Below are 17110 nucleotides of genomic sequence, written 5' to 3' on the forward strand. Positions count from 1 at the left end.
TAGCCAGGAGTGCTGATAAATGATGGAAAGTGGCTTGGTGAGCACTTCCACCAGCTCCCTCAGCACCTCATCTGGCCCCATAGACCTGTGTGTGTTTAAGCGTTGTAGCAGGTTGCTAACCATTTCCCCTTGGGTTATGGGTTCTTCATTCTCAAGCAAACAGAATTATGTACCAGGTTTCCCATATGAGAAACTCCTTCATCAGTACTTAGTATTCATGGCTTAAGGAATTTATCTTCTCCCAAAAGATGTTGGAAACATCACTGTAAACAGGACTCCCATGTATTCATTATTCTGTGCTTCAGTAAGTCATTATATATGCACCCCTGGTTGTTCTAGGTGCTCCCAGTTTCTTTCTGGGGTAGATGGACTGAGACAACGGAATGGTGACTATGTCTTTGGCCTGCTGCCTTTAATAACCTGTTAAGTCATCCTGATTAATAATGACCTTCCTTGTCAAAAAGTGGTTAGTTCCAGTGAGAAACTTTCTAGACTGGAGTGGAAACAGACCCCTTTCCTTGCACAATCATTATCTAAAGCAACCCATACACAGCAGTTACAGACTGAAATTTTCACTCAAATATCTTTTATTTTTCATCTCATAAAAAAGGGAACGATCAAAGGTCACAGGGTTCAGCAATTTTCAGCAGTTACCAAGTGCAGAAAATACATGAGCTTGCTTCCATCAGAGACATAGACCAAAACCTGAGTACAGTATAGCCTGCAACAGCCCACTTCAATTTATGTCATTTAACAATCACTCTAAAGTAGAACCAGCAGTTTTTGCTGATGTTTTGTGAACATTTATTACTGTTTTGCTAGTGCAAGTTGCTAAAATGTCCTCTGTACCCAATTAATAATACACACTTCCACACTGCTTAGCTGCTGCAGACTTGCCAGCCCTAGCAACAATGGAAACTGATAGTTCCAGTGAGAAAGCTGGTAACAGTTTTTCCCCCCCCGTGTAGTTCAGCTTTCTATTCTCATTAAAATGGGACAAATTAGATCCCTAAATATTCCTTTATTTTTGAGGAACTACCATCTTGGAGAAACTAAGTTTATGGCCCAATTCTGGTATTGTTAGAATCCTGCTGAAGATAAAACGGATGGGTCTCAGAATATTAACTGAAATTAAGAGAAACAGCTTCTGGCACCAGATTTTAAAAAGAAGCTTAACTGCTTTCCAATTTACCTGTTTTCTCCTGTCCTCAAGCTAATCTCATTAACATGATAAGCAGTCTCATGAGAACAAGTGAAACCTACCTTTGATCCAAATATAAATTTGCAGGTAAAGTCTGCTTTTTTATCAGATCCAGTTTTGAGTTAATTGCAGCAAATCTTTCGGATAATTTTAGTTCCAAATTAAACAATTAAATCTGTAAACACTGCTTTAAAAAAAAAAAATTAGATGCTTGGCCAGTCTGTATTTATCTGCATGATTCATTTTCTAATTTCCACATGAATTAAAGCTGCCTCACATGATGGGAACTAGTATATTCAAAGTATTCCTGAAAGCAAAAATCCAGAAATATCCTCACCATTAAATCCAGTTTGTGATTAATTGCCAGCGCAGAGTGTTCCAGAGCCTTGAAAACAGATGCATAGCAATCACTTAGTTTTGTGTACTTGCCAACGAGAGCTATGGAACACACCTTCAACAACCTTTCATATCTGACAAAAACAAGTTTTTCAGTTATTACAGCCTTTTTCACAAAGAAAACATTTTAACAGTGTTTGCTTTTTCTTTAACTTCATAAAACATCTTCTAAAAGTCTCAAAATTGACAATGTTTTTAAACCCAGACCATTCACAGGTGTTGATCAGCAGCATGCTACTGATCCCAGTCCAGTTTGGTGATTTCACAGCAGCTAAAAACCTAACCAGTACTAAAACACTTATAGAAAAAAAGCAGCAGGAGCTAGAATACCTGTCAGCCATTTTCTTCCATTTCATTAGAAGATCACTTGGCTGGTCATCAATAGGTAAATTTAACCTCTGTTTAAAATACTTAATGATGCCTTGCTCCTCCAACAGGATTGGTACTCGGTAAGTGGAAGAAACATCATGGATAAATATCACCTAACAAAAAAAAGCATAACATAAAAGACTTACCTAAAAATTTTTGATAGGAAACACACATTCTATTTTCTGTATACAATATGCATTTTGTATTCTATGTACATTTTACTTTTAAATATTTTTCTTTAGAATGAGGAGGGCAGCACAGCTAATATTTAAGGTTCCACTAAATCTACAAGAAAAAAGTTACCCAAAGGTAAAAATGTGTTTCACTTCTTCATTGCACCATCATACAAAAAAAAACTTGTCAAGCCTATCAATGCATCAGTTTTGATACAAACATCTGGCCCCACAAGCAGTCACATTTGCTAATTCTTCTTTCTCTCTCTCTCATAAACTGAAGAATATTAACTGGGAAAGAGAGAACAAATGCAACTTAACAAAATAGACCCAATTAGGTTGCAATAAAGTCTCCCAAAAGAATTTTGTTAGTGAATTAGGTTATGTAATTAACTAATGACTATTGTCCATTCAAGGACCATTTAGTTAAGAACACATTTATGAACCACGTCCAAGCTGCTGGCAGTTAAGTTCATTGCACTTGGCTTACAGGAGACTGCAGAGTTCAGAATTCTGAGCACGTGTTCTTTTCCTTGTTTCAATGTATATGCTACCAAAAGTTTTTTTTTAAAAATCCACTTAAAGAAAGTCTGTGGACAAAATAGCATGCGGTCTTCAAGGACTAGTTATGAGAGTCCTGGAAACCATTTCCAGGCACACAAAAGACAAGAAAATCATCAAGAGTAGTCATCATGGATTCACCAAAGGGAGGTCACACTCGACCAGTTTGATAACCAACTTGATAAACTTCTATGATGAAGTGACTTGGCAGATGAGAGAAGAGGAGGGGACATTGTCTACCTGGACTTCAGGAAAGTTTTTAACACTGTCTCCTGTATGATCCTCAGAGACAACATGTTCATGTATGGGCAGGATAAGCAGACAGCAAAGAAAACTGGCAGAATGGCCAGTCCCTGAAGATGAAGATCAGCAGCACAGTCTAGCTGAAAGACAGTAACAAATGAAGTACCCCAGGGGTCAGCAGTGGGACCAGTCCTTCATTCACGATCTGGATGATGGGGCAAAGCATACCTTCAGCAAGTTTTCAGGTGACACCAAGGTGGCAGGAGTGGCTGATAGGGCTGGGCTGCCATCCTGCCAAAAGGCAGGAAAAATGGGCCAATAGAAAACTCATGAAGTTCAACAGTGTGAAGTGTAAAGTCCTGCACCTGGGGGGAACAACCCCAAGCACCAACACAATGGGGGCCACCCAGCTGGAAAGCAGCTTGGCAGAAAAGGACCTGGGTGTCCTGGTGGACACCAAGTTGAACATGAGCCAACCAACAGTACCCTTGACTGCATTAGGAAGACTGTTACCAGCAGATCGAGGGAGGTGATCCCCTCTACAAAGCACTGGTGAGGCCACACCTGTAGTACTGGGCCCAGTTCTGGGCTCCCCAGTACAGCAGAGACATGGACATACTCAAAAGAGTCCATGTCCAATAAAGGGCCATGAAGGTGATTAAGGGACTGGAATATCTCTTTTGTGAGGGAAGGGTGAGAGAGCTGGGACTGTGCAGCCTGGAGAAGAAAAGGCTTGAAGGTAGGGGTGGAAAATCTCCTGAGAGAAGGGTGCAAAGTGACAGGACAAGAAGTAGTAAGCACGAACTGAAACACAGGGGTTTCCCTCTGAACATCAGAAAACACTTTTTCACTGTGAGAGCCCAGAAAGGTGATGGAGTCTTCATCCTTGGAGATATTCAAAAGCTGCCTAAATAATGGTCCTGAGCAGGGGAGGATGGACCTGATGACCTCACCTCCAACTCAACTTTGTGATTCTACAATAGCAAATAAATGGGAAATCTGGACTGAAAAGATTGATCCCCTTGAGACTAAACCACCATTCTAGACACAAAATAAACTAGCTTCTTCTATAGTGGCATTGCACATAGCTACCAAAAGAAAACCAGTAACGCATCTACTCCTTCAGTTCACAAGAAATTCAGGATCATTCATGGGAATATACAGACATGTAGCCAATGTCTTCTGAAATACAGAAGTAGCTCATTAATTTTGAGACACAGAGGGAACTTAAGAATGGCTTTGCAGAATTCTGATGACTACAGTTATAGAAAAAAAAAAAAAGGCTGCAACATAGTATGACACCTAGCAGCATCCCAGTTCAGTCTACTGGGTCTAACTGCCAGGGACACACCTGCATTACACAGTGCAGTGCTGTGGATAGACATTTGAGCTAGCCAGAACAACAGCACCAGAAGAGTGCAGCAACTCTGTCTGGGATTATATACTCAACTCCTCAAAGCTATTAACTGGCATAACTACTGAGCTTCTACCCTCAAAGACAGAACTTTGGAAAAAAAAAAAGTGCCATGATCTTTTAGGACAGTTCAGTTACCCATGGGACTTTTGGTCCCATTAGACTGGTATAATAACCGCAATTGGAATCCAAGTATGTGTAAGCTTACACGTGGCCTGATACTGCCAGGAAAGCACACACCACTTTTGTTTGTTTGAATTTGCAGTTGCCTCTCTCTCTGGCTGAAGAAGAACCACAAAGGTATTTCTGAAGGATATTCCAGAAGCTACCACAAGGGTGTTGTCTTCCAAAGATAATAAGATGGAAGGAAAGAGGCAGCGGGGAAAGTAATGGCCACACTGTTATCTATATCTTACTATAAAAAGCTTTTTCTTACACACCTAGAGAGAGGGGTCAACGTTGATACATATTTGAAATACTGCATAACTGCTAGCATCTATTATCCCTTTAATATTATCCATTACATTGCAGAGTAAAATGCTCTCACATGCAAAAATATTAAAGAACATTTGATTTATCAAAATTAATATTTGAATAACAATTAATCACAAACTAAAAAGACCAAAACCACACATGAATTATAAACTACACAGCAGATGTTCAAAGCATGTTAAAGGGTCTGAATAGCCTATTACATATTATCACAATAAGAGCGTTCATGTGGTAGTGATTATCTATGGACATAAGGAAAACCCTTAAACCACACTTTGTTCAGCCATTATTATAATCACCTGAGATGATTTATGGTCAATAACCAACCATAGCTTGAAACAGAACAATTTTCCAACTATGCATAGCAATTAACTTTTTATTAATTATTTATGTAACAGGCATTTAAACTGTTAATGAGCATTTGACATGAAATTTAACATATCAACTCCCAATATTTTTTAAGTGTACGCATGACAGCAAGATAAAAATTCTAAAACCAATTATATATTAATGAAACAGTCTGAACTTAAAAACAGAAATGCGCAGAAATATTTGTATGCTTTCCCACATGTTCAAACAGTGAAAAATAAAGTATTAAAGTACTGACCTGCTCAGGCTCCACGTGGCAAAACATGGAAATCTTTTCCTTGACTGCCATTTCTATAGGTTTTGCACTTCTGCAAACAATCTGTCATAACAGAAGGAAAAGTCTTAAATATTTACTAGGCAAACCCATAAACAATCTTCAGTACGGTTCATGGAGAAATTAATCTCCTCTGGAAGCACAGCACAAACAAATGTGTTTTCCCCTCTTCCCCTTTTTTGGAGTTCGACACTGTATCATAGCTCACAAACACCTGCTAGCAAGGCAGGAATAAATCAGTGTCCTGCCCATACTGACCCACTTTCATTAATCTTTTTTTAGCATTTTCTGTCATACCACTTCCTCATGTTCTCCTTTCTTGTAGCTACTATTGTAATACCCTTTACTCAAAGTCTAGCAGCTGTATAAGCGTGAATAATACCATGAATCAAAAGAAATTGTGATCTTATCAACTAAGTTTAGAGAAATAACACTTAGCTTACGTGCATGTTTTCTAGTATTTCAGTACTTCAGCACTTTTTCTTAGTTCTTAACTTGCACATCATGATAAAGAGGTAGCTGAAGATGAAAAAACTTTCATAATTTTGTGGGTTGGTTTTTTTTTCTGGTGTAATTATTCTGCTATTATTCTGCTGATACATGTAAAATTTGTGAATTTTAGAAAATATTTACAATTTTTACCCATAAAGAAAATAAGCATGTGTTTGTTGGAAGGAGGTTTTTTGCAACTTAAAGAAACTAGAACAAAATGCAAAACTGCTCTATCCATGTGCCTATTGATTACTTGGTCTACTACCTTATGTTATTTTGAACCTTGATAATATAACAGAAAGTAGCATGATCCTGTTAAGAGATTGATTCATTATTTTCCCCATCTTCCTAGCAAATGCAACTACTTAATGCATTAAGCCATTATTTTGTTCAGAAACTTTTAGCTGATCTTTGATCACCTTGCTAGAATGCAGCTTAGCTGCACTGATATTGATGAAGTCTAACTTCCCCTACCCTTACAAGAAATTCTAGAAACAGAAAAATAATGCCAAGGGAAAATTAGTCCACATTCTAATAATCAAAAAAGAATTATGAAACAATTTGTACATTCTATTCAATTAAGCAGAACATATACTTAAAAACTGGCTACTGTTTTAAGATGTAATTCATAAACCTTGACAGTATGAGCACACAATTAAATCCACTTTGAAATCTAACATTCATCTTTCTGAGACAAATTTAAAGTTAATGCAGTCACAGAAATAAAAACCATCAGAATCAACATGAAAATATGAAGCTACAATAACAGCGGCAGAGCTGCATCTCAGAGAAACATAATACAAAGGTGAGGAACAATTCGACTGAATAAGGCAGCACTGTCAAGTGTACAATCAGTTTTCAAAATGCTGTAACAGACTCCATTAAACCTGCAGATACAGCGTATTCATTAAGCACTTAGAACACCTTGTGGGGAACAGAAAGGCTCCTGTACATACGCAGCTGACACTGGCCCAGCATGCCACCTCAGAGAAGCCTGGAACCAGACAGTGAGGCAGCAGGTATTAAGAACAAGTCTAGCACAGTTTAGATCAGGCAGCCTGGCAGCACAGCTTAAGAAGGAAGCCCTCCCGACTGCTGTTATAGGAGCTTCCCCATGTGCTGTCTTGGCCTTGGGCCCTTACCCAGGAAAGCAACCATTTAAAGATTTTCTTGAAGCAGTGCCCAAGCAACTTTTTAACAGTGCCAAGAGGCTATGTTCAGTGTGTAATCTCTCTATGCTTTACCAGTCAAAGTAGCAGTTTTAAAAAAAAAAAAAAAAGGTACTAGGCTTTTGGCAGTCTCAGAACTGCCCCAGGCAAGAACTCAAGATGTGAGAAAGTGACCAGATTAGTCTGTTTTCCTTTTAATACATACACATACACACACACTCACTTAACAGGCTTTTAAAAATTAATTCGGAGGGAAAAAAAAACACCAAGTCAGGCACTAGCAATTATCTTAAAGGCCTTCAAAAATCACATGCAACTTTCCATATGCAATTAGCACCTCAAGGGATTTTGAAATTTAAGCCCTAAAGCTTGGAATATAGAGCAGCATTGTGTTAATAAAAGTCTTTCCCTTCACAAACTGATTACAGTTACCAAGTCAGAACAATTTGAAGCTACCTTACACATCTTTCACATACCCTATTTATAAAGCCATATTTGTAGTTTTAAACGTGCTTTTTGATAAATGTAAAATGCAAGAGTTAAAAAAATCAGAAAGAAGCACAACACAAAATTTAGTTGTGTGACTATCCTTTTAAGAATATTTTTTTCCTTTTGAATGACATAAATATTATACAGAAGCAGTGACTATTCTCACTACTCTAATTTATGAGAAGAGCTAGGAAGCTTTTTCTCCCAGCAGACTTTATGGGAATGGAAAGTGCTCAACAACTACCAGAATCAAGCAAAGAAAACATTCTTTGACTTAACAAGCAGCCTCACACAAAAGAGTAAAATTGTCCTTTTCTGTTCCTGAAGCACACCTAGCAACAGAGCGTGTCTTCAACTGGGTTTGTACTGGCATTTGAAGCTGTGCTGCTCTGGCTTCAGTATCAACACCTGACCTAGCAGATTAACATCAGTGGCAGACAGGTATCACAACAGGGATCTGCAATCTACCTATTCTCCTCTCTGCTCTCAAGGAAAAGTGCCAGGGAGGCAAACACAGGGAATAAGCACATACTCATTACTAGAGCACTGGGGAGAAAGAATGGAAGGAGTTAAGCCTTTGTCATCATTTGCCAACTGGCATGAGGTGAAACTTGCTGGCTTTAGGTTCACTAAGTTTGTGGTGCAAGAAGGGATTGATTGAGGGCAGCCCTGAGAAGGACTTGGGGGTACTTATGGATGAAAAGGTGCACATGAGCCAGCAATGTGGGCTTGCAGCCTTGAAAGCCAACCATATCCTGGGCTGCATCAAGAAAAATCTGACCAGCAGGTTGAGTGGGGTCATTCTTCCCCTCTACTCTGATCTCATGATTCCCCACCTGGAGTGCTATATTTAGCTCTAGGGCACCCAACGTAAGAGAGACATGGACCTGTTGGAACGGACCCACAAAGATGACCGGGGGCTGGAGCACATACCCTATGAGCACAGGCTGAGAGCTGGGGTTGTTCAGCCTAGAGAAGAGAAGGCTCCAGTACTTAAAGGGGGTCTATAGGAAAGATGGGGAGGAACTCTTATAGGGAGTGTAGTGATAGGATGAGGGCTAACAGTTTTAAACTAAAAGAGGGGAAATTAATACTAGATATGAGGAGGAAACTTTTTACAATGAATCACAGTATCATTTAGGTTGGAAAAAAATGTGAAGATCATCTAGTCCAACCATTAACCTAACACTGACCATTCTCAACTACACCATATCCCTAAGCAGAGAGACATTGAAATAGGTTGCCCAAAGAGGCGGTAGATGCCCCATCCCTGGAAACATTCATGATCAGGTTGGACAGGGCTCTGAGCAACTTGTCCTAGTTGAAGATGTCCCTCCTCATTGCAGGACAGTTGGAATACATGACCTTTAACGGTCCCTTCCAACCCAAACTATTCTATGATTCTAGGAAAGAAATTGAGGAACCTTACTTTGAAGATTCACTCACATGTTTTGTATCTCCAAACAGGAATATTTTTAAAGGCTGTACTTCAAAGGAAGGATTGCTTCTTAATCATGTATAAAAAGAAATTTGTGAGAAAATGTTAGAAGCCAGAAGCATTTTAGGTCTTCCCACAAAGTGAACTGAGACTGCAGATTATTTTTAGCAGCGCAGAATGATTTTTCTGCAAAGATCCCCGTAGAAGAAAAACACAGCTACAGTCCCATGATACTGCAAGGAATTAGCTGACTTAAGTTAACTTAGAGTGAATTTCAGTAATTTGATTTCCTGCGGCTTTAGTGAAGCAATGCAGCATATAATTTGCATTTCTTCTAAAATTCTTGTCTCTCATGGAAGACTAAGGCTTATTCTTTGAACACAGGTTACGCAAGGACACTTCCAGATAACCTATAAATAAAAACCTGTATGTATTGACTCACCAAATCAGGAGACAAGCCTAGACCCCTCAGTGCTCGAACACTGTTCTGTGTTGGTTTTGTCTTCTGTTCGCCAGTGGCATTAGGCTGGAAAGACATATTTTGAAAGCTCAAATAGCAACTAATCTCTACTAATGGAGCAATTACAGGTTAAATGAGAAAAATCATTGCAAGTAATAATAATACTTGCAGGAAGTAAACATATCCAAAGAGTCACAATATGCCAGAAACAGAAACGGCACCACAGTTATTATTTATGTAAAAAATTCTATGAAGAAACTATATGCCTAATTCAGGTGAGGGTTTGTTGTTTTTTCTTCTTTCAGATAAAAAGTCTCAGTATAATTGACTAAGGCAAAAGAAGAATAATATTCCGAACGGTGGATTTTTATTCTAAATGGAAAATGCCCAACACATCACAAAGCTGGGCATTACGTGACTGTCCTTGGAAATAATCAGATAATTATTCTGTTCTCAAATACAGAGAATCAATCCTACCAATTGTGGAACAATCCTCTAATCCATAGCTGCAGTAGTTAATAACTCTCGTTTTATCTGTACAAGGTACAATCATATTATCATTATCAACCTTTGCTTACCAAAACCTCCCCAGTGAATACTTACCTCTTAAAATAAGAGGAAAACTATCTGTGAAGTAAAATTTAGAGTTTGCATGGAAAAATACTTTTAAACCTGTACAAAAAGTTATAGTGGTCTTGACCAGAAGACCATTGTAGATGAAGTTCATGATCCAAATCAGAGATCACCTGAGGAGGCCCAGGCCTGTGCTGCAGAAATGCCTTGCTCAGCCAGCTCCTTGTAAGAGGAGCCTGCAGGCAGCTCCCACTCAGCACCTGTGTGACCTTGCCTTTGCCTAGGGATGTGGCAAGAAGTTCTCCTGAGAACATCCTTGCTGTTGACAGTAAAATGCTACAGATGTTTCCTTATGAGAAAATTATTAGCTCAAATGACCGCAAGGGGAGAATCTCTTCTATGGATGTGGTCTGCCCATCATGCTGCACGTCAGGGCCATTCAACACTACCTCACCTGGGGTTCCCACCACCTAAAGGGATGTAAGGTCATTTCTACCATTCTCTTTCTACAGTGTTAGCTCTAACAAACAGAATTTTAAATGATAACTGGGAGAGTCTGAGTGCCTTTCTTACTGGGTTCACAATGTACAGCACAACTTTATTTAGCCTTCTAGATAAATTATTGTTAAGCACATTTTTGATAACTTAGAACATTAAAACAGATTTTCATATCAATAAAGTAATTATCAAGGCCTTTATTTACCCCAGTGTGGCTGAGTTTAATATCTCATCTCTAAAACCCTCTAGCATAAAAGGGTTAAATAGGAGAAGCAAATATAAAGCCCAATACAGAGTAAAATCTATTAATTTTAATAACTTACCTGTGGCACTAGACTAACGTGGATATTACAGAAGTTCTCTCTTTTTGCTTTGAACTGAAACTGTCTAAATGCTTCGACAAATGGCATTCCTTCAATATCTCCAATGGTTCCACCCAACTGAAAAAGAAACCTTAGATATGTCAGAGTGGCAGAAAGCAAAGGAAAAGTCTACCCCTTACATACTCAAGTTTTATGAAATTTTTCTCTTAAAAAAAAAAAAAGAGAATTGAAATTTGCAGGCATACTCTGTAAAGAACCCTTATTATTCTGTGTACTTTGTTTCCTGTGGAAAACATAAAATAATTTTCCAGTTTTGTTATATTCACTCTACACCAATCACATAAGCTTCCCGTGGGGAGATGTGTCGTGCTACTGAATAATACATGTTTTCACACTGCTTTCAAAGTGGTGAACAAGTAACCAATAGTTAAGCTAATGTGAAGATTTCTGTACAGACAAAACTTTATTTTCCTATCAGACTAACGAACAGTTGCGACCAACAAGATACAGACATTTAGCAATATTATCATACCTTTCCAACATCAATAAATGCCATATGGACAACATGAAATAATAGTTGACATTATAAAAGATTTTAAATATTTATTACCAAACCAAAGACCAAGACTAAGTCCATGATAAAATTTATTAAAAATTAGATGTATTTCAAGGACACAAAGAGTTGTAGTAGACTAAGCACTGAACAAAGCAGTGTTTAGCCCCTAAGTCTTATGAAGTAGTTGCATTTCAGAGTGATCCTTCTGTGCCACCAAGTGGCTTTTGACAAAATTGCATATTTGTGTTCACCCAGTCCCAGAAAAACTTCTAATAACTACATTTGCATGTGACACACATATTTAGCCTTCCTTCAGGATTCTGCCATGGACAAACATTACAATTATCCTTAAAGTCCTCAAAAAAATATTTTTAATAGGGTGGAGCTATATCAACAACAACAAAAAACACTTACATGGAGCAAAGAGAATATACCTTGAAGTTAAAGGACTGACAATCCCACCAGTTATTAATGTTCTTGTGCAACTTCTGTATTTATTGTTTTTACCCTTGTTTTAAATGAAATGTTTGACTCTCACTGTGCACATCATAATAAAGATCTATGGCTACACCAATAGTGGTTTTTAATCAGGGCAGTCTTCTGCATAAGAAATACTGAGCAATTCTGTGGCCTGGATCACAAAGTTCATGACACTATTGATTACAGTGGTCACTTCTGTAATTAAATCTATGACATATTCTTCTGTTGAATTCTTAGGCATTTGGGGTTTTTTTTTGTATTTTCTGCTATAATGGTAATGCTAGCAATTACTGACTGCCCTTCCTCCAGTTGGCTCAATGCCCTACTAAGGATGGGTAAAACTCCGTTTCCATTGTGCAGAACATCAGCTAGTTCGCTGATTAACAAAGTTGCCTCCAAAGATCTTAAAAAGAACATCAGAAAGTGGGAAACTAACTTTTACAGTGTCCAAATATATTCCTTCAAACATGACCACAAGCAACAAAATGGATGGTTTAAGTCACATGGAAAGCTAGAATGTTAGAGACTCTCCTACTGACCATAGGAGATGTCAGGTATTATACAACTTATCTCAATACTATTAACAGTATAAAGCTTCAGTCAAATGACTATCTTGGAATAGCTACTTCACGTTACAGTAACTGGCTACTTTAATTTTATAAATTAACAAAATCTTAAGCAGCTCAGTTTCAGCAGTATTCTAGAAGAGATTTAGTCAAGAAGCTGTAAGGGTAAGACCACACCTATCATTCTCAGAACAAACCAAAGAATATAAAACATGTCTTTGCATTGCTTCTCTCCATAAAACTTCAGTTTGACCTTTTTACAATAAGTAGCAAAGAGAAAGCAAGCTCATTCTTTGTTTACTGTGGATATATAACCTAAAACGTTCCATACTTGCCTCAATTACACAAATTTGTGGCTCTTTTCTGTCATCATCCACTGGAACTTTTGCCTGATTCATTACCCATTCTTGAACTGCATCAGTAATGTGTGGAACAACTACAAGACAAAACCAAAGAAGGCAAGCATATCTTACTTCAGGCCCATATACCAGTTTTTGCATGCATAAGGAGGAAAATGAGCAGAAAGTCCAAAGGAAACTACTAGCTCCTTTTCCTACCCCTCCTTTCCTTGAACCCAGAAGCCAAAAATTACAGGAATACGCCTGTCTCTCTTGGGAAAGAAGAAGAAATAAGGTGATGCATCAAGGAGCAACTTGTTCTAGCTGATCACTCTTTTGTGAAGATTGAATAGACTAGTATCCCACAGAATTAAAAATATCACCTTGAACAGTTTTTCCCAGGTAATCACCATGTCTTTCTTTATTAATGACATGCTGATATATCTTTCCAGTGGTGATGTTGTTATCTTTATAGAGACTGATGTCCAAAAATCTCTCATAGTTTCCCAAATCTAAGTCAACTTCTCCACCATCATTCAATACAAAAACTTCACCTGAAAAAAGTGAAAAGACAGAAAAGCAATAAAATAATCAGAAATTATTAAGTACACAGCAAGAATACCACAAAGTTATCTTAAAAATCCAATAAATGTTTTTTAAAATTACATATCACAACTTATCAATAAAGCACACGCTGCAACTCAATCTGCCTTTTCTGTGTGACAGTATCTGAGTCATTACTTTTATAACTGATGTCTATCCCTCAGTCACAAATAGCTTTGCAAATAAATTTGAGTTACATTGCCAAAATATTTAAGGGACTTAAAAATACTTAACCAGCTTTTCAACAGCATGCTACAATCCTTGATCAGAAGACAACAATCTCCAGGAATGATAAATCAGCAACAAATGAAACATTAATTTACAAGTTGGAGCCAAAACCTGTACTTTTATAAGAATGAATTATTATGCATGTTCAAAGTGTTTAAAAATAAATTCTTGTTGTTTGGATCTATTTTAATGACTAAGGCTTGGATCAGAAGTAAAGTCATAATGAACATAAACGCTTCTTCAAATGTGATCACCATTTCTTATTTAGTTGTTTCATCTTGTATGCTTGCTTCACTATGTCCACAGTGAGGCTTATTTCTGACCCTAAAAAATTTAATGAAAATATCCTTCAGGTTCAGATTTTTCTTAGATCTCTAAAAAGTATCTAAATTTTTAATCTAGTCAACTTCTGAAGGAACTAAAATTGCTAATGTTGGGGTAAGGCTGGAAAGCTCTTCAGAAAAAACAGAAAATATTTTGCCATGACCCAATTAATCAATAGCTAAACAAGTTACAGGACTAATGCACAAGAAAAAAAAAAAAAGCAGCAATCCCCTGAAGGTATAGTCTGAACTATGGAAATAAATATCCCACGAAGATACAGCACTCCAATGAACAGTTTAACAAAAACGACACAGTATGTACAAAATTGGAAGATTTATGCCTGATCCTGTGAGGCACTGAGAAGCTCCTCTGTACTAAGTTATTTAAGCCAACAGATACAGAGTGGAACCAAAATTTCTCATAAGTAGGCCATGGAAGAATAAAAAAATATGTTCTTTTAAAAACCCTTTAGTTAATTGGAAATCACCAAATTAAAATCCTTTGACTCAATCATATTTCTGCCAAAATGTTAACAAAAGAGGCTTGCTGCTCAGGCCTATGTGAATTTCTACTTACTACCCAGCAAGCCAGTGTTTCTCACAAGCAGTAAGGAACTCTTAAGTGAACAGAGGGGGAAAAACCCAAACTGTGTGGGAAATACATGTTGTAGTGTCCCCTCCTCCCCTATACCTGGTCCAGGGGAAGAATACATCCTCACAGTCAGAAGTCATTGCAGAAGTCTTACCACCAAAGGTAAAGGCAGAATTTTGCTGGTCAAGTGCCTAAGTAGGACCAGGTGAGCTTCTGAAAGTGCAGGACTACTGGATTAGTTAAATTTGGCTTTTTGAGAGAGGTCTGATGTGCTGTCAGTTTGGGAGATAAAACACATTTATTCCAGTTCCAAAAATTTTGGTCTAGGCTAAAAGTACACAGACAAAATCCAACAAATAAAAAGAATTAGAAATGCCTAATGGCTGAAGGTACTTTGAAACCTTGAAAACCATTGTTTTTAACAAATGTATGATAACAAGCCAGACAGCTGAAGGAACATTCAACATTATAAATGCATGTCAAACTGTCTTGTAGCTCATTAACAATGTAGTCAATGCAACCAACATAGCTTAGAGAACTAACCAAACAAACTAATCATCTACTTTAAAATTAGTTGGCTCTCTAAGCTTCACTGAGAGTTTTGACTAGATCCTTGTTGAGTAAAATAAGGACTTAATCTAACTCTCATGAAGACACTTACACTAGAAGGCACACACACCTAACACCCAGATAAGAGCATTCACAAGTAACTGTTGAGGACTTCAGTTTCAAACAGGTTTTATAGTACCATTCCTTTTTTAACTCGAACTGAAGACAGCATTAACTGAACAAGGCCTACAGCTAGGATTTTCCCAGCAAAGTGGTATTTTTTATAGAAAGGAAACATCTACTCATAAAAATATCTTGAACTGTCTTCTCTCTTTACTTAGAGCAGACAATGCTCTTGAGAGAGAACACATAGTAAGGAACAAACTTGCATTGTAAAATACAAAATGACTAATAACTACCATACTATTGGTGTTTTCTTTTAAAGCAAACAAACAGAAAACCCCATCAAAACAGGACATTACTGTGAATACAAATACTTATACAAAAGGAAACAGCACTGCCCTTCATACCATGTTCATATGGTGAAAAGGTTCCAGCATCTATGTTTATGTAAGGATCAATTTTGATAGCAGTGACACGTAGTCCACATGATTTCAGTATGGTGCCAATGCTGCTTGCGATGATCCCTTTGCCAATACCTGAGATGACACCACCAGTTACCAGGATGTACTTCATTGGAAAATCAGCACAACCACACAGATCTTGAGCTGGAAATCTAAAAGGACAAAGACATACAGATGATGAATGCAAATTCGTGTCAGGGAAGAACACAGCCTCAGAAGACAAAGAATCTAAGTTGAAATAACCTTTGGAAACATACCAAAAAAAAAACCCCAAAAAACATTTTGGAATCAAATTCACTTCACAGCCAGTGGAAACAGCTACCATTTCGATACACAGCCCTGTGGAGATACCAAAGAGGCATAATTCACCCAACATATTTTTCTCCCGTGATAGGAAAAGCCAGCTAACTTTTAGAACCACAAGTTAGGCAAAATAAAACTTATCCTGGATTCTTTCGAAATTAAAGTAGTTGCTAATTTCACATGTGTTTTGAGAAGTTAGCTCAAAGATTGTTCACTGCTATATTAGCCAGAACACTCACTCTCTACCCAGTAGCTTTGCCTTCAAAAATAGTGACTGCAGCTTCAAATATCTATTAAAATCAGAAAGTTATACCATCCACTCTGTATTTCAGCAGCCTTCACTTCTCCAACTCACAGTGTATTGCATATTTCACCATGAATCTGACAATATCCTACAGATGAATAGAACATGAGACCAGGAAAGAAAAACTGAACCAGAATATCCATATTTACACTACAGTACATTACTGCTCAAGAGCCAGAGTCCTTTCTTCACATGCCTACCCATTCTCCCTCTCCAAGTAATCACTGTGAGAGAAAAAACAAATAATCATTTAGCATCTCCAGACTATGAAGCAGAGTAAGAGTTGATGCTGTTCTAGAAAATGGTATCATATCTGCTTTAAGTTTCAGATTTAGAGAAACCCCTGATGTTACGACACTCACTACCATTCTTCATTCAGAACAGCAACCCTGTGTAGAGTAGGTCCGAGACCTAGAGCACAGCCAACTTGTCTGAGCCTCTGCTTCCCTGGCTAGACCATGAAATAAATGGTTCTTCACAAGAGGGAACTATGAGTACTCACAAACACTATACAATGAAGACAGAAACATAATAGCTAATGCATATTACAGTGCTGAAGCCTTGATCAGATCCACTTCTTACTTCACAGTGCTCTACAATAGTGCTAGTGTAACCAACAACAGCTATTCAGATACAGAAATTTCCTCTCTTGAAAATCTGGCTCTTTATAAGTCTGTATAACTAAAAGTGAAGAAAAAAAGGCTCTGCTATGAACTATCATACTAGATAAATCATATGATCGGGGGGGGG

The 17110-nt window shown here is 37.8% G+C and overlaps 2 protein-coding genes across 3 annotated transcripts in view; one reads left to right on the forward strand and one right to left on the reverse strand.

Annotated features, from left to right (window-relative positions):
• The window catches only part of CTPS2 (CTP synthase 2), a 73333-nt gene extending 57428 nt beyond the window's left edge, over positions 1–15905 (reverse strand). Inside the window, exons 1-8 of one of the 2 annotated variants that reach the window (XM_026847652.1) lie at positions 15700–15905; positions 13258–13428; positions 12872–12972; positions 10935–11051; positions 9523–9606; positions 5457–5537; positions 1928–2079; positions 1539–1671 (exon numbers count right to left, since the gene is read on the reverse strand). In XM_026847652.1, the coding sequence (XP_026703453.1) occupies positions 1539–1671; positions 1928–2079; positions 5457–5537; positions 9523–9606; positions 10935–11051; positions 12872–12972; positions 13258–13428; positions 15700–15865 (1005 nt within the window). In that variant the 5' untranslated portion in view covers positions 15866–15905. The remainder of the gene's footprint in view (positions 1–1538; positions 1672–1927; positions 2080–5456; positions 5538–9522; positions 9607–10934; positions 11052–12871; positions 12973–13257; positions 13429–15699) is intronic. The other variant, XM_026847642.1, reaches the window with a different exon arrangement.
• Positions 15906–16706: 801 nt separating this feature from the next.
• Positions 16707–17110, forward strand: part of SYAP1 (synapse associated protein 1) — a 20678-nt gene continuing 20274 nt past the window's right edge. Inside the window, exon 1 of the mRNA XM_026846206.1 lies at positions 16707–16753. Coding sequence (XP_026702007.1) covers positions 16707–16753 — 47 coding nt within the window. The remainder of the gene's footprint in view (positions 16754–17110) is intronic.

Source organism: Athene cunicularia, assembly GCF_003259725.1.
Source record: "Athene cunicularia isolate RWA chromosome 1 unlocalized genomic scaffold, athCun1 chr1_part1, whole genome shotgun sequence".
Lineage (NCBI taxonomy): Eukaryota > Metazoa > Chordata > Aves > Strigiformes > Strigidae > Athene > Athene cunicularia.